Genomic DNA, 21,422 nt, shown 5'->3' on the forward strand with positions numbered 1-21,422 from the left:
ATATATATATATATATATATATATATATATATATATATATATATATATATATATATATATATATATATATATATATATATATATAATATAATATAATATAATATAATGTTTTCCATATGTTGTTATTTACTGTGTGTACGTAAATTCATGCTCTAAAAAAAAGAAGAGACAATGACGACACACAGATAACAGATCGATATTGAGCTTTTATTTTGTTAATCCACTTCCTGTCTGATGACTCAGAGAAGCTCCACATAGTTAGCGGGGAACATGCCGAAGTCCCCATGAGGCCCGAGACCCCTCCACCAGCCCTCATCCAGCATCTCCACCTGACTGATGACGTCACCGGGGTCAAAGGTTATCTCACTGTCGTCAGCTGAGGAGGGAGAGAGAGAGAGAGAGAGAGAGAGAGAGAGAGACAGAGACAGAGAGAGAGATGAGGAGAGAGAGAGAGTGAGTGAGTGAGTGAGTGAGTGAGTGAGTGAGTGAGTGAGTGAGTGAGTGTGTGTGTGTGTGTTAGAGTGTGTGTGTACTCACCAGCCTGGTAGTCGTATAGAGCTCTAGCTCTGACGTTCTGTTCTCTGATCTCTGCTCCATCATCATCGTCTCCGGCCTAAAATTTACATCAATATTCATTCAAAGAGCATTTCCCGATAATAACTTAAGTTAATTATCTAGTAATAATATTATGGTGAACCGGCTGTAAACAGAGTGAGGTGTTAACAGAGTGACGTGTTGGCTGGCTGGCAGTGCGTATTGAGCGTTCTGACAGTAACTCTGGGACACGATGAACCCAGTGGACTCACGGAGGACATGTGTGGATGGTAGACGTTCTCATACAGGTCCTCGTCTGTCCCTGCTGGGGGAGCGGCCCCGTACAGGTCCTCTGGTGGGACACATCGCATGACTGTGATGCATCATCCTCTTTTTTTATACAACGCTTCCTATTTTAACAGTTCTTTTGAATGTTTTCCGTGTAAAACATTTACTGACGGCAGTAAATGTTCGTATACATGCGTATTGATTGACAGAAGGCTTCGTACCAGGAGGAGCTTCATCTCCATCATCTTCAAACTCATCAGACCAGTCCTCCTCTTCTGTGGAGGAGATGTCCATGTGGTCCAAGGACAGGAAGTGACACGTGTTACTGATAAATACTTCACATCAACTGATTGTTCATCAGAAAGCAAAACTCTTTGTTTCTGACCTGCAGCTTGAACAGGTGAGCTGGTTGTTTCTGGTGGTGCAGCAGGTGAGTGAGACAACACAGGTGAGACAGGTAAGACAGGTGAGACAGGAGACAGGGGGACCGCAGCTGGAGACGGAGGTGGCAGTACAGTTTCTTTCTCGAAGAACCTCTGAGAGAAAACCTTCCCTGTGACACAGAATGAGAACATGAATACTACGAATGACTTCCTATGTGATTCATGTGGTCTGGGTTCACCTGGTCTGTGTTTACCTAGTCTGGGTTTACCTGGTCTGTGTTCACCTGGTCTGTGTTCACCTGGTCTGGGTGCACCTGGTCTGGAATTACCTGGTCTGGGTTTACCTGGTCTGGGTTTACCTGGTCTGTGTTCACCTGGTCTGTGTTCACCTGGTCTGTGTTCACCTGGTCTGGGTGCACCTGGTCTGGAATTACCTGGTCTGGGTGCACCTGGTCTGGGTGCAGCAGGAGACTCAAAGCTCTGCTCCCTCTGCTTGAATACGTCTCTGGGGTTAAATGATCTCTGAGAAATCAGTGACTTGGCCTCCTGTGAACCACATTGAGAGCTTGAAGGTATTACAACCATGTAGTACTTCATAAATAGTATTACATATAAGTATTTAGCATTTGTTATGAGTCAAGCTTAAAAAAATGGAGGATTCTACATTTCCCATGAGGCAAATTTTCTTAACCCGTCCAAGATGTTCAATGTGAAAGAGAAGGATTTAATCATGAACATTGAGTCAGCCCAAGCTCCATATCAATATGATGATATCTGATGATTATATTACAACATGTTCCATTAAATATATACTCATACGTTAGCTTTCTGCACCGACGCCGTAGAGTTGATGCCCGACTTCTTGCTTCCATTTTCCTGCAGGTTCCAAAACAGACACATGTTATCTGCACATTGTGTTCACATCCACTCCTTTCAGCTGATTGGTGCTCTGACGTGTTATGAAGCTGATGGGTCAGACCCAGGAAGACATGCTGTGTTGGACCGCTCACATGCCGCTGTTGCTCCGCCTCTCTCTGTTGCTCCGCCTCTCTCTGTTGCTCCGCCTCTCTCTGTTGCTCCGCCTCTCTCAGTTGAGTCCTGCACACAGAAGGTCGTCACCTGGGAGTCTTTGTGGTTGATGTTGTTCTGGAGTCGGACTCACATCTCCTGGTGGATCTGCTGAGCTCTCTGCTGGGTGTTTCCCTCCCTCTCCTCCAGCTCCCTCCTCTTCCTCTCCTCCAGCTCCCTCCTCTCCCTCTCCTCCAGCTCTCTCCTCTTCCTCTCCTCCAGCTCTCTCCTCTTCCTCTCCTCCAGCTCCCTCCTCTCCCTCTCCAGCGTTTGTCTCTCCTGCTGCACTCGTTGGTCTTCCTCCTGCAGCCGAGCTGCTTCCTCCATCTAAACAAGACTTTCTGTTATTTTTCTTATTTTCACAGGAGATCAGAGGTCGTGACCTCTGGATGAAGGTGAAGACAAACCTGAGTTTGGACCCAGAAGTCGTCTTTTCTGGTTTGTTGGATTTCGTCCACGGCGTTGACCTTCTGATACACAGAGCCCTGTTCCAGTGATATGTTTATTAAATATGATATGCTTCTCTCTCCAAACATGTGAGTGCATGTATTTCAGGTAATGTACATATATATATATATATATATTTATATATATATATTTATATATATGTATATAAAGTGCTCCTCACCACGGCTCCTCTCGGGCCCTCTCTGTAGTCCTTGGGTTGGTGGAAGTGGAAGTTGGCTCCAGACGCTTTGGCCACTTTCTCCAGGATGACCTCTGGTTCCACATCGTCATCTCCCCGGGCGTTGATGGTCACGTGAGCTCCCTGAGGAGAGGACGGGGTCAAATGAAGGTCACAGAGAGGACGGGGTCAAATGAAGGTCACAGAGAGGACAGGGTCAAATGAAGGTCACAGAGAGGACAGGGTCAAATGAAGGTCACAGAGAGGACAGGGTTGAAGGGCAGACGACACACTCACCTTAAGGAAGTTGGCCATTGAGTTCACGTGGTTTGCACACATTCCTTTTCTGGAGGCCTTCACACCTTCACCTGTCTGCCCACACACACACACACACACACACACACACACACACACACACACACACACACACACACATGCTTGCACATAAACCTTAACAACTGAGCCACAAGTCTCTGTATGTCTGTGTTTATTAATGTGTTTGTGTGTGTGTGTGTGTGTGTGTGTGTGTGTGTGTGTTAGTGTGTGTGTCTCACCCAGTTTATGAGGACATATTTGGGCAGCCCTGAGTTCGGGTCCTGGACTCTACAGAAAGCGTACATCACCTTCCCGTTGTTCAGCTCCTCCACCATCTCCTCTAGTCCTCCATCTGCACACACACACACACACACACACACACACACACACACACACACACACACACACACACACACACACACACATTGGCATAAATGAACAGTAAAATTAAAATAAAGGACTAAAACCAGAACCAGAACCAGAACAGTCCTTAATCCTGCTGATTAACCAACATTTATTTTGAACCAAAGCAGTGCAGCAGCTGATGAGGAAGACCTTCCTTCTTCATCAGGAGGAAGACTTGTCTTCCTCCTGATGAGGAAAACCTTTTTTCCACCTGATGAGGAAGAAAGGTCTTCCTCATCAGGAGGAAGAAAAGTCTTCCTCCTGATGAGGAAGACCTTCCTTCTTCATCAGGAGGAAGACTTAACTTCCTCCTGATGAGGAAGACCTTTCTTCCACCTGATGAGGAAGAAAGGTCTTCCTCATCAGGAGGAAGACTTATCTTCCTCCTGATGTCTTCCTTCAGGGTACTCAACCAGCTGACTGCAGCTGCAACAATGCTTTAATATTGTAATGTATAACAATACATCACAACTTTTACTGCAAAACATATACAAGTACTGCATGCAGCTGCGAGTATGTGTGTACTTGTACTGCAGTACCTTACAGAGTACACTGATCAGAGTACTTACTTCCTTTCTCTGCCAGACGGATATCATTAGTGTTTCCTTCATACGTGAAGAGCGCCCTGAAAACACACACAGCTCAGTGAGCAGGTTAGCATGCTAACTTATCAGCATGCTAACTTATCAGCAGGTTAACAGGTTAACATGTTAACTTATCAACAGGTTAGCATGTTAACAGGTTAGCATGTCAGCAGGTTAGCATCCCAGCAGGTTAGCATAACAAGAGACAGCTCACCAGTTGGTGGCCAGCTTCCCGTCCACCACTTCTTTATAAGCGTCCATCAGTGAAGGACCGTTCTTATTCAGATTCACTGCCATCGTCTTCAGGGTTCCTCGTGAAGCTTCACGTTTACAGCAGAACCTCTGACTCTGATTTATTGTGATGTTACTGGAGCAGATCCTTCTCCAGTCTGACTGAAACCAGTCAAACCAGTTCATCCTCATTCCTTCAGAGGCTGCTCCCTGTGACCAACATCCATCCATTCATCAACACCAGAAACACATTATGACAATTACTCAACACACTCCGCCCTGTGTGTGTCTGTGTGTACGTGTGTGTATGTGTGTGTGTGTATGTGTGTGTGTGTGTGTGTGTGTGTCTGTCTGTGTGTGTGTGTATGTGTGTGTGTCTGTGTGTGGAAATGAGGAGGAGGGCTCCGTGCTACAGTAGCAGCTTTTCCCTCAGGGATGGCATTGCTCTGAGAGAAGAGGATCTCTACTGTCTGGCGCCGAGCCAAACACTGTGTGTGTGTGTGTGTGTGTGTGTGTGTGTGTGTGCGTTAGTGTGGTTCTAGCTTACAATGGCTGTCTCAGTGTCTAGCCACAGCTCGTATGTTATTTCTCATATCTCACTCTGCCTGCAGGAATGTGATGTGAGCTCTGAGTAACAGGAGTCAGCTGTGAATGCTCAGACTTCAGGTTGTGACCTCACTTCCTGTCGCACCGCTGGACTGAAACCAGAGACGTGTTCCTGAGGCCATGAAGAACCGCTCCCTCTGGCTGCACCTCCAACACCAAAACAGCTGCACACAGGCTCAACTAGCTATAGTTAACTAGACTAGTCTCCTGTCCCCAGGTTTATAGTAGTTAACTAAACTAGTATATTGTCTGCACGCTCATAGTAGTTAACTAAACTAGTATCCTGTCTCCAGGTTTATAGTAGTAACTAGACTAGTCTCATTAAAATGTATTCCAGTGTAATAATAACATATATTCTCGTGTAATAATAACATATTCTAGTGTATTTATAGCATGTAACATAGTGTAATAATATGTATTATAGTGTAATAATAATATGTATTATAGTGTAATAATAACATTATTCTTTTATTCAATGTATGGGTGAAGGGTGTCCTACTGGTCCTTTAAGGGTGAAGGTGTCCTCCATGTCCACGGAGACTCCTCCCTCCTCTTTGTGCCTCTTCTGTAAACTATGGGAAGCGACCTGTTGAATCTGCTTTAGGATCAGTTCAGCGGGCTGCTCTCGTGCTCGCGCAACAGGAGCGCGCTCTGCTGAGCTGGTCCAGGGTCAGTCCCGGTCCCGGTCCTCCCCTCCTGTCGTCTTTTCCTGGTCTCAGAAGCTCCGAGCCGCCCAACGAGTCCCCCGGACCAGAATAACGACCCGGACCAGCAGGACAAGGAGGACCAGGAGGACATGCGGAAGAGACTAAACCAGGAATGAGGGTTTCAAAGTGGACTTTTAGACCCGAACCCGCACGGCCCTGCTGCCCCGCTGCAGCTGCACGCTAAACTTTTCGCTGTTTCGCTGGAGTCCCGAGTGGATAACCGCTGGACATATTGTATACATTATACATAATATATACATATATGCGTGTGTTCTAACTGCGCGGTCTCTTCGTCTGGACCCGGGCCGTGCAGGAGACCCGGACCAGGACCAGCAGACTCCGGCGGTAGCTTAGTTAGCGCTTAGCTCGGTAAGAAGCTGCTTTAACGCAGTGAAACTCGTGAATAACCCGGGTTAAACACGCGTTAATAACCCGAGTTAACGTGGACCGGGACCACGTGATGCGCGCGCAGCACCAGCACGACGTCACTAAAGCTCGCGCGCGGTTCTGGTTGCGTAAACCGGTTCGGGTCGGTTCGGGTCGCCGTAGCTCATGCTAGCCGCTAGCCTGCAGACATGCCGCAGATAGAGGACCTGGGAGCCACTGACGAGCTGCTCGCCTTCAAGGACGAGGGGGACCAGCACGACAAGAGGACCGCGGCCTCCGAGCGGGACCTGGACGACGTGAAGTCCGCCCTGGTCAACGAGTCCGAGTCCAGCTCCGACTCCGAGGTGTGTGTGTTTGTGTGTGTGTGTGTGTTGGTTCTGTTTGTGTGTAATAGTTCTGCATATGTGTGTGTGTGTGTGTGTGTGTGTGTGTGTGTGTGTGTGTGTGTGTGTGTGTGTGTGTGTGTGTGTGTGTGTGTGTGTGTGTGTGTGTGTGATACTTAAGTGTGTCTTCAGCCGCATGGGGTCATCGATCAGGAATCGTGAGCTGTGACTTTTCTAAGAGATTCGAGCAGCCGTTTTCCCGAAAAATGTGAAAAACGGCGAGATATTGTCCCATTGACTTGAATGGGGTCTCGACGTGAAGAGAGCAAAAAACATCACTAATCTTTGTGCCCATAGTGACTGGCCATAATTGAACGTAGAGAAATGATTTGAAGTTTAAAACGTTGACAAAAGTATGGAGTTTATTTGTTTATTTAATTTATTTTTGATAGCTAGCACAGTTTTCATGTACCTATTGTTCAGGTTTTCAATGGGTGTGTATGGCAGGGAATGTTCGTGGCTAGAATGAAGCACCAACTGACAGAGTGAGAGGCAGCGACAGAAACTGGTGAAAAAAACAACGACTTATTTTGTCTTTACACCCACAATGTCCACTCTTCATCCACCATTGTTGGATAGAAACGTAGGAAATGTTGTGCTTGTGGTGCACATGCCTCGTGGAATCCAACAAACGTTATACTTTTTTGTCAGCGAGCCTGAAAGAGACATGAAGTCCGACCAACTGCTGCATTGAAAGTCACAGTTCAGTGCTCCCTCTGCCCCTGAACCCGGTGATGTCATGACAACCACCTGTGCCCCTCCCTGGCGCTGCCACGGCAACCAGAGAAAACTGAGGAGCCGTCAGCTGACCAACTGTCAAACGACCAATCAGATTAACCCACAATGCAACTCCTCAGAGACTTCAAGCAGAGGTCATAAACTATACATTACATGTCTTACAGCAGTCGTAGCCACTCTTTCAAAAAGTCTTGTGAAATTGTATAGTTGTATATGTGTGTGTAATAGTTTAAGTGTAGAAGTTGTGTGTGAGTGTGTTTGTGTGGGGGGCAGGGGGAGGGGCAGTCTGTTTGTGTGTGTAATAGTTGTGTGTCTGTGTGTAAAAGTTGTTTATGTGTAATAGTTGTGTGTGGGTCTGTGTTTGTTGTGAGTGTGAGTGGGTCTGTTTGTGTGTTTTAATAGTTCTGTATATGTGTGTAATAGTTGTAAACGTGTAATAGATGTGTGTGTGTCTGTGTCTAACAGGTGTGTGTATGTAATAGTTGTGTGTGGGTGTGTTTGTGTAATAGTTGTGTGTGTTTGTGTGTGTGTGCAGGCAGACAGGCGGTCCAGGACTGATGCAGATCTGCAGAACAGAATCAGACACAGTCATCTGTTCCAGGAAGGTAACGACGCACTTTAACATGTCTTTGTTATTGTCTCGCTGTGTGTGTGTGTGTGTTTGTGTACATACATACATACATACATACATACATACATACATACATACATACATACATACATACATACATACATACGCTCAGCTATCTTCAGCAGCATGAACCACGCAGCCCGTGAAGCTATCTGGTCATTGTGTGTCTCTGACCTTTGTGTGTCTGTGGTCTTTGTGTGTCTCAGCCCTGAGGAGGCAGCAGGATGGAGGCCTCTTCCAGCCCTCCCCCTATGTTGGATATCCCTTCTTCATGATTCCAGACCTGGGAAACCTCTGTGGGCCCTACCTCGCCAACACAGCGCTCCCACCCAGCGCCAGACCGGTGAGTTGTATCCGTCGGGACCACTTTGTGTCTGAGGCCTCTTCAGGAGGGACCCGAGGGCTTCTGTCCCACTGGCTGCTCTAGCTGCTCTAGCTGCTGCAGCTGCTCTAGCTGCTGCAGCCACAACTGCTGCTGCAGCTACAACAATTGCTGCAGCTGCTGTAGCTACTGACTGACGGGGTTCCCACACTTCCTGCTCCCTCCAGCTGAATGGGAGCTCAGCCTGGATTAGCGAGCGACTGGGCGATGGTTTTATGCAGAAACACTCGTGGTCACTTATCTGAAAAACGGCCACGTTGGCACAATGAGGAACTTATTGTCAACTCATGTTGTTGCAGAGACCTCAGGTTGTCTGTTTCTGTAGCCTGATGTCCATGTGCAGAGGACTGGTCCCAGTCTGGTCCCAGTCTGGTCCCAGTCTGGCTCAGTGAAGAGGAGACGCACGGATGATTCTAGATCTGCCTTCTCGTGAATGATCACGAGAGTGAAGCAGGAGGTGCTGCTCAGTGATGCTGCTTTGCTAGTTCTTCTGCTTCTCTGGTTTGTTTTGAGAGTCTGTCTCTGTGGATTTAACCAGACACACATGTGGGCCACACACACACACACACACACACACACACACACACACACACACACACACACACACACCTGCATTCCTCAGCCCCCCTCCTGTTAGTGGGCCATTGTTGTCATTAGCAGACTGTGAATGGTCCTAATGCATGACTCCATAGGGGGGTTCCATCTCATTATACCTAACACCCTGCCTGTGGCTATGCTCACACACTCACGCACACACACACACACACTCACTGGTTGGTAGCTCAGACTGCATGTTGCCTCGAGACAACACTGGTCCCTGCTCCTCCCTCACATTTCTCTTCACACAATGGGACCTTGTGTCCTCATCAGGCTCCTCGGTGAGAGCCTTAGGTGTGTTTATGTGAGGAGGAAGAGGAGGAGGAGGAGGAGGAGGAGGAGGAAGACGACAGGGACACGCGCCTGCCAGTCTGAAGGCAAGTCAAGGTAAACAAGTTTTCGTCAGCTGAACCGTACTACAGGCTGTTTACTGCCCTCATGTCGTCAGACAGGAAGCAGACGACGGCTCCTCTTCCTTCTTATTCACCATCTCAAAGATTACAACATCATAATGTACACAGTTGCCTGGCTAGCCCTGTTAGCTCAACGTAGCCACAGCATTATAACATAACACGTTCTGTGTGTGTGTGTGTCTGTGTGTATTGATTTCTCTGGTATTTCCAACAGCTGGATCCAGTTAGTTCCTCAGAGGGGGGCGGGGTGAGGCTGCATGTGTGTGTATGTGTGTGTTTTAGCAGAACAGGGTTTTGTGTGTGTGTCATGTGGAGACGTGTTGGACATGTGTGTTTGTGTTAATATAACAGCCTTTGTGAGGACTAAAGCAGCCGGTTCCTGTTCAACATGGCGGCTGCATCCTCATGGAGCTGCTGGGCCACAAGCGTGGGTTCTGTTGAACAGGACTGGTCTACTGGTGTACGCATCTACTGGTCTACTGGTCTACTGGTCTACTGGTGTACTGGTGTACTGGTGTACTAGTGTACTGATCTACTGGGTTCAGAGCAGCTATGAGCTTCTGTCATGAAGCTCATGTGTTGTTGGACCTGTGATCCGGTTGATCATCTTGTGTTCAGAGTCTTTCTCTATAGATAGATATGGCACAAAGCAGTGTGTATATGTGTGTGTGTGTGTGTGTGTGTGTGTGTGTGTTTGTGTGTGTATATATATAATAAATAAATAGATGGATAAATATTACAACACTGCTTTGTGTTGTAATATTTTTGAACTGTTGCCTGTTAACAATAAATAAACTCTTCTTGTCTCTTGTGTTCACAGTATCTTCCGTTCCAGTGGCCTCTGCTGGACGTCACAGGGAGAGCAGCTATCAGAGAGACTGCTTCTCACACACACCTGGTGAGATACACACACACACACACACACACACACACACACACACACACACACAGTAGAGTTGACTAAAATAGTATAGTTATGTAAAAATGTGAAATGACACACGAAACAAGTATTGAACACGCTGACCGACATGTATGTAATACTGACAGCCTTTGTTGCTTCAAGATACCTCCTGTGTATATGTGTGTGTGTACATACATGCATACATACATGCATACATATGACGTGATGACATCACTGCTTTGTGCCCGCAGCCGCCCAGCGCGGGGCAGCACCCCATGACCCACCTGCACCCGCTGCTGTCCTACAGCCCCGAGGCCTTCTCGCCCCAGAGGGCCTCGCCCGGCTTCTCTCCGGACTCAGGTGAGTGTCCACCCGACTAGCTGGTCAGCTGACCCTGCTGCCATACCTGAGTGTACCTGAGTGTCCCCGGGTGTACCTGAGGTGTTGTGTCCCCTGAGCAGGTCTGTCCAGGAGCCCCTGCTACCCGGCCTCCCCTGGAGGCATGGCTCAGATCCCCCACCCGCTGGGATGGCTGTGAGTTCTCTCCTCATCACTTGGGTTTGGGCGGTGTGTGTGTGTCGGAGGCTGACCGTGTGTGTGTGTGTGTGTGTGTGTGTGTCTTGCAGACAGGGACAGGCCATGTACCCCCTGGCGGGAGGTTTCTCCCCGGCTGCTCTGGCCATGAACGCCTCCATGTCCAGGTAATGCCGGTCTCTGTTTCCAATCACGCTCGGGGGTGTGGCTTTGAAAGGACAGCCTTCCAGTGTTTGTTTTTTAGGGAAATGGGAAACTTTGACCTTTTGACCTTTGGTTGCAGCCTGGTGTCGGGTGGCTTCTCTCCCCGGCTGGTGCCAAGCCCCCAGCCTCCCGGCGCCCACGGCCACGCCCCCTTCCTGGCCTCGGGGGTGAAGCAGGAGCCCGGAGTCAGCAGCCAGACCGAGTACGTGGTCCAGAGCGCTCCCAGTCCTTTTGAGAGGAGCTTCTCAACGATGAACTCAACGATGAACTCGTTCTTGCAGGCGCTCGCTGCCAGACGTCCGGGACAGAGAGGAGGAGAAGAAGCCGCACATCAAGAAGCCGCTGAATGCCTTCATGCTGTACATGAGGGAGGAGCGCCCCCATGTGGTGGAACAGTGCCGCGTCAAGGAGAGCGCCACCATCAACCAGATCCTGGGCCAGAGGGTGAGGGGTGTGTGTGTGTGTGTGTGTGTGTGTGTGTGTGCGTGTGTGCGTGCGTGCGTGCGTGCGTGCGTGCGTGCGTGCGTGCGTGCGTGCGTGCTGACTGCTCTGCTTCCTGTCCTCAGTGGCATTCTCTGTCCAAAGAGGAACAAGCTAAATATTATGAGCTGGCTCGTAAAGAGAGACTCCTGCACTCCAAGCTCTACCCGGGCTGGTCCGCCAGAGACAACTACGTGAGTACTGGTCACTTGTTTACTGCTCTGCTGCTTGTTTACACGTTTACTTGTTAGCTGCGTCTCACATGGTGGTTTGTCTGCAGGGTAAAAAGAAGAAGAGGAAGAGGGCGAAGAGTGAGACTCAGTTTGAAGGTAAACGTGAACCACGACTATGAAGCACCCAGCGTGCTGGCGTGTAGTACCTGTGTGTACCTGTAGTTCCTGTGTGTAACACGACTTGTGTGTGTGTTCCTCAGATGACGAGGACTTCCCCTCCCAGCTGAAGAGGCCTCGTGAGGAGCCGCCTCACACACACTCTCTGCTCACGCAGACGACACACCCGCGCTCCCACCTGACGCACACACACCTGTCCCAGGCCAGCCCCGCCTCCTCACTGGACTCTCCGGCGACGCCCACCACCGCTCTGGCCTCGCCCGGCGCTCCGGCGCCGACGCACACTGAGCACACGCACCGCTACGACGAGGGGGCGTCGCCCTACGCCGAGCAGCTGCAGCCGCTGGCCCTCACCACCAAGGGCCACCGGCCCGCCCCCCCGCTGGGCCGCAGCACCGGCACCCCGAGATCCTCCACCCCCCCGTCCTCCTGCGACACGCCCTCGCCCACACGGCGGCTTCCAGGCGCTCCCCGCCCGCCGCTCACGGTGCCTTAAGTCCGTCTCAGCCGTTCTCCCTCAGGAGAACCAATCAGCTGTGAGCAACGGCCTTCTCTAAATCTTCAAATCAAATAAATAAACTTTTTTAATGCTGTAAATACGCTTTCTTTTTTTAAACTTTTTATAGATGTATAACGTTTTATTTTAGTATGAAAAGGACAAATAATTGGTCAATATTTGACTGCATCCAACTTCATGAAACTATATTTTTTCACTTTTTCTAATGACTTTCTATGAATAATCTACTTGTAATGGGATGTGGGCCGTGGCACCGGGACGTTTCAGAGTGCTTTTTTCACGTGGTAGTAATAAGTGTAAATCTATTTTCTGGTTCCTATGTGTTAATAAATACTCACTGAGTTCAACCCATGTGCCTGTGTGGTGATGATGATGATGATGAAGGTCCCAAGGAGACCACTAAAGAGACGCGAAGAAATCTCAATGAGTCCTTCAACCTGAATATGATTTAGTGTTAAAAAAAAAAGTCAAGAATGAACTACAATAGTAGATTATTAGGTAAACGCTTGAATAACGTTCTGACAAAAAAAAGACTGAACGTCTTTGACCTCATGAGCAAAAGTTGTATTTGAACTGGAGAAAACTCCTAAATATCCAGGATGAAGCGTTACAGAAAAATGTCTTCATCCATTAAATAAACCGCTTATCCTGTTTAGGGGCACTGGATGTCGATGTATTCGTTCACATCTACGGCATTTCAGAGACCAATTCACCTGAGCGAAGAAGAATGTCTCCAGGGACACAAATGATATCATTTCATCTTTGAGTTGGAAGTGTTTCTTACATCCAGCGTTTTGATTTGCTTTAGGATTTTAAAACCTGATCTGTTGCTTTTATAGAGCGAGTTGAAGGTAACAAACTAACGAGCCACTGGAAGCAGTTAAATAAGAGAAGAGGACCGAGGACAGAGCTCTGAGGCGCTCCGCAGTTCAGAGTGTGTGGAGGGTGTGGAGCTACCGAGAGGAGCCACTAGAGGGCAGAAGATGACTCCCATAGGACACAATCTTTAGGAGTTCTGTAAGTGTTTAGTACAAACAAATAAAGATACCGAACTCATAACAGTCATGACAATATTTATTGTTGGTTTACATGCACAGGTGTATATTTCACACATATATATTTGACATCTAGGCATGTACAACATATGTAGAATACTTCAGCAGTAGCTTCTCTCACTCACACTCAGTCTAACCCATAGAAGGAGTCCGTGTTGACACGCTGTCGGTGGCGACCAGCGAGGTGGCCGAGAACCCCGGCTCGGCGAAGGGGAACACGTCTCGGGTCAGCCGGGTCAGGAGGCACGGCATCTCCTTCTTGCCACCAAACTCTGCTCCTTTGGCCTGGAAGCGGTAGGCCACGGCGTGGGAGAGGCGGGTCATCAGGCGGGTCAGCTCCAGGTTACGATTGTCTTTGTGCTTCAATAACGCGCAGAACTCCTGGAGGAAGACGGATCCCAGAGGGTGCATGAACGCCCCGTAGCCTGAGGAGACAGCCGAGAAGACGAAACACTGAGTTTAACTATCTCCTGAAGAATGAGACGTCTCACTAGTGTTACCTGGTGGTGTTGCGTACATGTCTCACTAGTGTTACCTGGTGGTGTTGTGTACATGTCTCACTAGTGTTACCTGGTGGTGTTGTGTACATGTCTCACTAGTGTTACCTGGTGGTGTTGTGTACATGTCTCACTAGTGTTACCTGGTGGTGTTGTGAACATGTCTCACTAGTGTTACCTGGTGGTGTTGTGTACATGTCTCACTAGTGTTACCTGGTGGTGTTGTGTACATGTCTCACTAGTGTTACCTGGTGGTGTTGTGAACATGTCTCACTAGTGTTACCTGGTGGTGTTGTGTACATGTCTCACTAGTGTTACCTGGTGGTGTTGTGAACATGTCTCACTAGTGTTACCTGGTGGTGTTGTGTACATGTCTCACTAGTGTTACCTGGTGGTGTTGTGAACATGTCTCACTAGTGTTACCTGGTGGTGTTGTGAACATGTCTCACTAGTGTTACCTGGTGGTGTTGTGAACATGTCTCACTAGTGTTACCTGGTGGTGTTGTGAACATGTCTCACTAGTGTTACCTGGTGGTGTTGTGTACATGTCTCACTAGTGTTACCTGGTGGTGTTGTGTACATGTCTCACTAGTGTTACCTGGTGGTGTTGTGTACATGTCTCACTAGTGTTACCTGGTGGTGTTGTGAACATGTCTCACTAGTGTTACCTGGTGGTGTTGTGAACATGTCTCACTAGTGTTACCTGGTGGTGTTGTGAACATGTCTCACTAGTGTTACCTGGTGGTGTTGCGTACATCACAGCCGTATCCACAGGAACAGAGAGGTGCTGTGAGATGCTGCACTCTCTGGTGTCACCAGCTGAATCCACCTCCACACCATCATCTAGACCAGCACCCCGACACGCCTACAGGAGACCACAACTCAGTCATCCTGCATCTTCTGTGTGTGTGTGTGTGTAAGAGAGAGAGAGACAGAACACACTCACCTGTATGAGGAACACTTTGGCCTTCTTCTCCATATATTCATTGTCAAAATATGTGAAGACTTTAGACAGTTGGACAGGTTTTCCATCTGCTCCGAACACGCAGCCCTCGTCGCCGTGAGACGACAAGACGGCCAGGAAGCAGTCCTTCACGGGCCTCTGGCTCTCTGCACACACACACACACACACACACACACACAGATGATCAGGTATGCACTAAAGTGTACAGTACAGGTGAGAACATTCCAGGTGACAACACTGAGCTCGTATTGAAACTACACTTTAATATTGACGCGGTCTCGCTCCTGTTTTATAGCTCTGTTGTTCACGTCTCATTATCTGGGCGTGTGACCGTTGCACGCCGTTATCGGTGAGTCAGGATCTGCTGCACACCTGTTTGATGCCCGTGTGTCTGCTGAGGCTCATACAGAGTTAAACACAAGATATCTCTGGAGATCAGCTGATCAGCTGAGTCTACCTGACGGACAGGTGAGCAAACACATGACCCGTGTTGGAGGAAGTACTTAAGTTTAGTACCCAGGAAAATAAAAGTAAAAGTACCACATCAACAATCCTACTTAAGTAAAAGTAAAAAGTACTTACTTTTAAATTTACTTTAGGTATTAAAAGTAAAAGTACTCACGCAATGGGTAGTCTCTCAATGTTCTGGGCTGTTCCATTTTGATAAAGAATGCAGATGTAGCTGCTAGTAATACTTTTGCCTCTAAAGAAGTCACCACTAGTAATGATTATAAGCAACAACATTTGTGTATTGGACAGGTTAGTGTACTTATTGTGCTTACCATTTGTAATTTTTTTCACATTCTATCTTACAATTTTACAGATGACAAGTTATCTGGCAGGGATTATCTGAAAAGCTAGCAACTCCTTTTTGAGGGAGACAAAAAAAGGCATTGAAACCTCCACGAGTCGTTTTTTGGGCCTTTGAAATCGAACATGTGTTTTAAATAGAGCCGAGGGCTCAGATGAGGCTGACTCTGGGTCCATGTTGAAAAGTTATTTGTTAGTCAGGCCGTCTGTCGAATGTTTAAGCAAAACAGGCGAGGCGACGCTGGTGCTGCTGCCAAACTGTATTTATAAAATGTAACGAATAACGACACATATTTAGAAATGCAGTGGAGTAAAAGTACAGATAGTAGCTGCAAAATGTACAGTAACAAAGTGAAAATACTTTGTTACATTCCACCACTGCACACGACCCGTCATATTTTAATGTTCCTGTGACATACACACCTTTCTGGAACAGCTCATAGATCTCGTCCCGGCTGCAGTCGCTGTGGATGTCCACCTTGAAGCCCAGCTTGCTGAGGGTCCGGTGGAGGGTCTTGGCGTCCTTGCCGGCTCCGGGCCTCCGGGTCAGTCTGACCCCGGGGTCAAACTGACCCACAGAGACCAGCACGGCCCGGTTCCTGTCCTCCATGAGGTCCATCGGTGCCCTTCCCGGTGAGCTGATGCTCTGCAGGTGCAGGTGAAGTGAGGAAGGAGTGTGTCTCTGCTATGCAGGTCTCTACAGTTGTAGCTCACACCTGGAGGACCTTATATGGACTTCCCTCCGCAGGCTGTTACAACATAAGGATTTCGAGTGTTACGTAACTTTGACTTTTCTCTGCACATGCTGGGAAGAGATAAAGTGCAACCTCTGCCCGCGTTCCTCAGGTGTGTTTGTGCAGGTGTTTTTCCTCTCAGTTGTGTTTCCTCTCAGGTGTGTGTCCTCTCAGGTGTGTGTCCTCTCAGTTGTGTTTCCTCTCAGGTGTGTTTCCTCTCAGGTGTGTGTCCTCTCAGGTGTGTTTCCTCTCAGGTGTGTGTCCTCTGAGGTGTGTGTCCTCTCAGGTGTGTGTCCTCTCAGGTGTGTTTCCTCTCAGGTGTGTGTCCTCTCAGGTGTGTGTCCTCTCAGGTGTTTCCAGTATTGACAGAGTACTACAGAGTTTGGTTACAGATGAGATATTCTTTCGTCAGCGACAAAATGTTCAGGATTACAGAAGCAACGAGTAAATAGACAATATACACAATATACACAATATACACAATATACACAATATACACACGTATCCTATATTACTACTACTCTGTTGTCTTTCATGGTTCTTTGTATTTTGTATTGATCTTGTTTATTGTATATTATATTACTGCATGTGTGTGTACACACACACACACGCACACACACGCGGCCCATGACGCTCGTCTGACGTCACCTCGTCGGGTCACGTGACGTGACGCGTCATCCACACGCGCCGCTCCGGCAGCAGCCAGCAGAGCTCTCGCGCTGCCGCGTCTTGTACACAGTAGTTTGAATCTTCATGTATCTGTTGTACTCGTATCGGTGAGTACAACGTAGTATAATATGATGAATACACTGTCCGCCTACAGCTGCTCGTGTTAACGTTCAAGTTTGTATCATTGAGGCGGATTCAAAGATTCAAACAACCAGCTGGAAATGTCGTGGCCCTCCAAGAAGGGGGGCGTCCCGTTGAGGTGAGTCCCGTACAGAGTACCTCCTGGGTGTATTAGTACCTGTTAGTGTGCTGTTGAGCACCTCCTGGGTGTATTAGTACCTGTTAGTGTGCTGTTGAGCACCTCCTGGGTGTATTAGTACCTGTTAGTGTGCTGTTGAGTACCTCCTGGGTGTATTAGTACCTGTTAGTGTGCTGTTGAGTACCTCCTGGGTGTATTAGTACCTGTTAGTGTGCTGTTGAGTACCTCTTGGGTGTATTAGTACCTGTTAGTGTGCTGTTGAGTACCTCCTGGGTGTATTAGTACCTGTTAGTGTGCTGTTGAGTACCTCCTGGGTGTATTAGTACCTGTTAGTGTGCTGTTGAGTACCTCCTGGGTGTATTAGTACCAGTTAGTGTGCTGTTGAGTACCTCCTGGGTGTATTAGTACCTGTTAGTGTGCTGTTGAGTACCCCCTGGGTGTATTAGTACCTGTTAGTGTGCTGTTGAGTACCCCCTGGGTGTATTAGTACCTGTTAGTGTGCTGTTGAGTACCTCTTGGGTGTATTAGTACCTGTTAGTGTGCTGTTGAGTACCTCCCAGGTGTATTAGTACCTGTTAGTGTGCTGTTGAGTACCTCCCAGGTGTATTAGTACCTGTTAGTATGCTGTTGAGTAACTCCTCGGTGTATTATTACCTGTTAGTATGCTGTTGAGTACCTCTGAGGTGTATTAGTACCTGTTAGTATGCTGTTGAGTACCTCTGAGGTGTATTAGTACCTGTTAGTATGCTGTTGAGTACCTCCCAGGTGTATTAGTACTTGTTAGTATGCTGTTGAGTAACTCCTCGGTGTATTATTACCTGTTAGTATGCTGTTGAGTACCTCTGAGGTGTATTAGTACCTGTTGGTATGCTGTTGAGTACCTCTGAGGTGTATTAATACTTCTAGTACGTTTATCACAAACATTCATCAAGTCTTAAAGGAACACTTCCCTTTCAGTGTTTCATGGTTTTCACAGGACAGGAAGTGGATGATAGCTGAATAGTTTCACAATAAAAGTTGTGTGATGTTCTGCCAACAGATGGCTGGATTACTCCGCTGTTGGGAAAAGACTCGAGGGGACGCGCTTCATCGCCTTCAAAGTTCCTCTGAAACAGGTCCGGAGAGAAGTCAGCTGTTCTCCTAGCATCTGTATTATTATTTATCATCTTTATCCTCTAACATGTTAGAGAACAAACATGTTAGAGAACAAACACGTTAGAGAACAAACACGTTAGAGAACAAACATGTTAGAGAACAAACATGTTAGAGAACAAACATGTTTGTTCTTTCAGGCTCTGAATCGCCAGCTTCCCGGTGCTGATGGTTTTGGTCCGTGGGATCTGCTGGACTCTGTGAACAGAGAGAACCAGGAGCTCGGCCTGATCATCGACCTGACCTTCACCAAGCGCTACTATTCTCTGCAGGTAATGTCTACAGAGGAACCTTCAGGGTTCTCCTTCATCTATACAGAGGAACCTTCAGGGTTCTCCTTGCTCTCTACAGAGGAACATTCAGGGTTCTCCTTGCTCTCTACAGGGGAACCTTCAGGGTTCTCCTTGCTCTCTACAGGGGAACCTTCAGGGTTCTCCTTGCTCTCTACAGAGGAACCTTTAGTGTTCTCCTTGCTCTCTACAGAGGAACCTTCAGGGTTCTCCTTGCTCTCTACAGAGGAACCTTTAGGGTTCTCCTTGCTCTCTACAGAGGAACCTTTAGTGTTCTCCTTGCTCTCTACAGAAGGACAGAAAGTCCAACGTTCTCTGTTGTCCCTGCAGGACGTCCCAGAGTCTCTGCTGGTTATGAAGATCTTCACAGCTGGTCACGTGGTTCCCTGCAACAAAACCATCCTGAGCTTCAAACGTGCCGTACACAGCTTCCTACGAGACAACGCAGAGAACGGTGAGAGATGCTGAGCTGGGTTGTGTTCTAGCAGCTGGTATGCACTCTGCTACACATCATGTGAATGTCCTCTTTCTGTCACAAAAACACACTATTTAAGTGATCAAGAAATGATAGTGTAATAATGAGCTCACAGCTGTAATTCATCTCTAATATCTACTTTATACTTCTGGAGTTATTCTCGTTCATCACCAACACTTCATGTTCCTACATTACATGCGAACGCATCCTGAGAACGTGAAAGTCACCAATATGTTACTAAATGGATCCTTTGTAGCTCGTCTTCTGTCATAACACATATTTGATGTTCTTAATTTAATATTATAAACCCATCGGCGTGAATGTCAATCTCCTGATCAAAATATCTTTATTAAGTATCGCTCAACCTGAGACTGCATTCAGGACTGATCAACCTCCAACACAACCTGTTTCTAGCCTAATATGTTAGAGAATGTCCTCTTTGTTTCAGACAAGCTGATTGGAGTCCACTGTACCCACGGTCTGAATCGCACCGGCTACCTGATGTGCAGGTGAGTCATCTGACCCGGACACGTGTAGTGTAACTGAGCCGTCTGTAACAGCTGTGTCCGGCCTGCAGGTACCTGATAGATGTTGACGGGATGGATCCTAAAGAGGCGATAGAACGTGAGCACTGAGGTTCTGGTCTCATAATATTTTACTGTGGCCAAAGAAAGAAAAGCTGCTTTAATGTTCTTTTGTCCTCAGTGTTCAACTCCTCTCGGGGACACGCTGTAGAAAGACAGAACTATCTGGACGACCTACAATTTGGCCCGAAGAGGAGGTGATCATGTTTGTTATGGAGGTCCTAAACCACCATTACTTTTATTGTTTTGATGTGACTATCAAGTGCATTGACGGATCTGTTTCCAACAGTAACAAGGGCATGGAGACGGCAGAGCAGGAGCCAATGAGAGGGCTCGCTTCACAGAGGCCCAGTTCCACCCCGTCAGACTCTGACAGGAGAGAGGACAGACGGCCTCATTCAACAGACACTCAGAAGCAAAGGTAGGGATGAGCACCAGCGACGTATCACATGACGGCTTCACGGCTCTCTTTGACGCCTTTGTCTCTGCTTGACGTCCTCCATCAGACCTTTCCCTTCAAGACGAACAAACCAAAACCAGCGCTCACACCCCCACCATCCACATGACGGCCTTCCCAGTCCACCTCCAGAGGACAGCAGGTCCTGGTATGCTCCTCCAGAGGACAGCAGGTCCAGGTATGCTCCTCCAGAGGACAGCAGGTCCAGGTATGCTCCTCCAGAGGACAGCAGGTCCAGGTATGCTCCTCCAGAGGACAGCAGGTCCAGGTATGCTCCTCCAGAGGACAGCAGGTCCAGGTATCCTCCTCCAGAGGACAGCAGGTCCAGGTATCCTCCTCCAGAGGAAAGCAGGTCCTGGTATCTTCCTCCAGAGGAAAGCAGGTCCTGGTATCCTCCTCCAGAGGACAGCAGGTCCAGGTATCCTCCTCCAGAGGACAGCAGGTCCAGGTATCCTCCTCCAGAGGAGAGGTCCAGGTATCCTCCTCCAGAGGACAGCAGGTCCTGGTATCCTCCTCCAGAGGAAAGGTCCAGGTATCCTCCTCCAGAGGAGCGGTCCAGGTATCCTCCTCCAAAGGGGAGGAGATCCAAGCATCCTCCTCCGGAGGAGAAGTCCAGGCATCCTCCTCCGGAGAGGAGGAGGTCCACATTTGCTCCACCAGAGACCAGAAGGATTTGTCCCCCTCCTCTCCCTCGTTATACTCCACACTGGGCTAAGGACTCCATCGGTTGAGACAGACCTGAGGAGGTCTGGACCCACAATGAGATGCCGCGAGACACTCAGAGGAACACATGCAATTATTTTAGTTTTCATCAGACAGCTGATCTGTGAACAGCAGCTCTTTGGCTTTGATTAGTCTGTAAGGCCGAGGTTCCTAAGTTCTAACGTCTGTCCATAAACAATGCTGACTCCACCACCTGGACATAGTTGTAGTTGCAGAGGATTTGAGCACAAATGCAGCTGGAACCCTCCTGAGTGGTGTCACTTAGTGGAGACTGTTGGACTCAAAAGGAAAGACTGCACTTCAGCTGAAGGTCGTCAGATCTCGTTTGGTTCCCAACAGGTAGAAACAAAAAGAATGAATTTGGGACAAAGACATAAAACAGGTTTGTCATTGATTGAATTCTTAAATATTTTCCTCCAGTAATGTGTGCACTGGTTTTATCCCCTCCTGGAAGGTATTTTTATGATGTCTATTAATTGATTAGTAGCTT

General features: G+C 48.0%; 5 protein-coding genes across 7 annotated transcripts in view; 2 read left to right on the forward strand and 3 right to left on the reverse strand.

Moving 5' to 3' along the window:
* pbdc1 (polysaccharide biosynthesis domain containing 1) overlaps positions 1 to 21,422 on the reverse strand; it is a 95,721-nt gene that overhangs the window by 21,811 nt on the left and 52,488 nt on the right. The window lies entirely within an intron of this gene.
* Positions 211 to 6,482, reverse strand: dbnla (drebrin-like a). Its single transcript, XM_068573625.1, has 16 exons — positions 5,539 to 6,482; positions 4,417 to 4,643; positions 4,188 to 4,243; positions 3,453 to 3,565; positions 3,196 to 3,270; positions 2,902 to 3,042; positions 2,681 to 2,758; positions 2,368 to 2,600; positions 2,216 to 2,303; positions 2,025 to 2,081; positions 1,640 to 1,751; positions 1,208 to 1,375; positions 1,044 to 1,097; positions 807 to 886; positions 538 to 613; positions 211 to 376 (listed from the first exon to the last, which is right to left on the reverse strand). Exons 1-16 carry the CDS (start codon positions 5,566 to 5,568, stop codon positions 240 to 242), a joined length of 1,725 nt encoding a protein of 574 aa, XP_068429726.1. The 5' UTR covers positions 5,569 to 6,482; the 3' UTR covers positions 211 to 239.
* On the forward strand, positions 5,702 to 12,610 carry tcf7l1a (transcription factor 7 like 1a). Its single transcript, XM_068573627.1, is given in 13 exon segments — positions 5,702 to 6,477; positions 7,790 to 7,859; positions 8,092 to 8,228; positions 10,098 to 10,175; positions 10,430 to 10,538; positions 10,640 to 10,712; positions 10,805 to 10,879; positions 10,996 to 11,118; positions 11,198 to 11,360; positions 11,483 to 11,590; positions 11,677 to 11,725; positions 11,830 to 12,195; positions 12,198 to 12,610. Coding segments are annotated over 13 exon segments (1,596 nt in total). The 5' UTR covers positions 5,702 to 6,321; the 3' UTR covers positions 12,287 to 12,610.
* Positions 13,451 to 16,208, reverse strand: casp17 (caspase 17, apoptosis-related cysteine peptidase). The gene is made up of 4 exons (XM_068574157.1): positions 16,013 to 16,208; positions 14,762 to 14,925; positions 14,554 to 14,680; positions 13,451 to 13,743 (listed from the first exon to the last, which is right to left on the reverse strand). Exons 1-4 carry the CDS (start codon positions 16,206 to 16,208, stop codon positions 13,451 to 13,453), a joined length of 780 nt encoding a protein of 259 aa, XP_068430258.1.
* Positions 17,038 to 21,422, forward strand: part of dusp11 (dual specificity phosphatase 11 (RNA/RNP complex 1-interacting)) — a 4,408-nt gene continuing 23 nt past the window's right edge. The window contains exons 1-10 of one of the 3 annotated variants that reach the window (XM_068574397.1): positions 17,039 to 17,099; positions 17,182 to 17,251; positions 18,291 to 18,366; positions 18,544 to 18,675; positions 19,024 to 19,147; positions 19,617 to 19,677; positions 19,746 to 19,792; positions 19,874 to 19,949; positions 20,042 to 20,173; positions 20,256 to 21,422. The exon at positions 20,256 to 21,422 is cut by the window's right edge and continues 23 nt beyond it. In XM_068574397.1, the coding sequence (XP_068430498.1) occupies positions 17,214 to 17,251; positions 18,291 to 18,366; positions 18,544 to 18,675; positions 19,024 to 19,147; positions 19,617 to 19,677; positions 19,746 to 19,792; positions 19,874 to 19,949; positions 20,042 to 20,173; positions 20,256 to 20,940 (1,371 nt within the window). In that variant the 5' untranslated portion in view covers positions 17,039 to 17,099; positions 17,182 to 17,213 and the 3' untranslated portion in view covers positions 20,941 to 21,422. Of the gene's footprint in view, positions 17,252 to 18,290; positions 18,367 to 18,543; positions 18,676 to 19,023; positions 19,148 to 19,616; positions 19,678 to 19,745; positions 19,793 to 19,873; positions 19,950 to 20,041; positions 20,174 to 20,255 lie in introns of all 3 variants that reach the window. The other 2 variants (XM_068574396.1, XM_068574398.1) reach the window with 2 other exon arrangements.

The sequence above is a fragment of the Clinocottus analis genome, unplaced genomic scaffold, assembly GCF_023055335.1.
Source record: "Clinocottus analis isolate CAN_PGR_092001 unplaced genomic scaffold, fCliAna1.0.p SCAF_13, whole genome shotgun sequence".
Taxonomy (NCBI): Eukaryota; Metazoa; Chordata; class Actinopteri; order Perciformes; family Cottidae; genus Clinocottus; species Clinocottus analis.

Bases quoted from the DNA above. Each gene is read 5' to 3' on its own strand.
- dbnla (XM_068573625.1), bottom strand. From the start codon at position 5,568: ATGGAGGACACCTTCACCCTTAAAGGACCA. The intron at 3,566-4,187 runs GTAAGTACTCTG...GTGTGTGTGCAG, and splicing joins CCGTCTGGCAGAGAAAGGAA to ATGGAGGACTAGAGGAGATG. The intron at 2,304-2,367 runs GTGAGTCCGACT...TTCTGTGTGCAG, and splicing joins CAGCAGATCCACCAGGAGAT to GACTCAACTGAGAGAGGCGG.
- casp17 (XM_068574157.1), bottom strand. From the start codon at position 16,208: ATGGACCTCATGGAGGACAGGAACCGGGCCGTGCTGGTCTCTGTGGGT. The intron at 14,926-16,012 runs GTGTGTATGTCA...GTGTGTGTGCAG, and splicing joins CTATGAGCTGTTCCAGAAAG to AGAGCCAGAGGCCCGTGAAG. The intron at 14,681-14,761 runs GTGAGTGTGTTC...GGTCTCCTGTAG, and splicing joins CCAAAGTGTTCCTCATACAG to GCGTGTCGGGGTGCTGGTCT.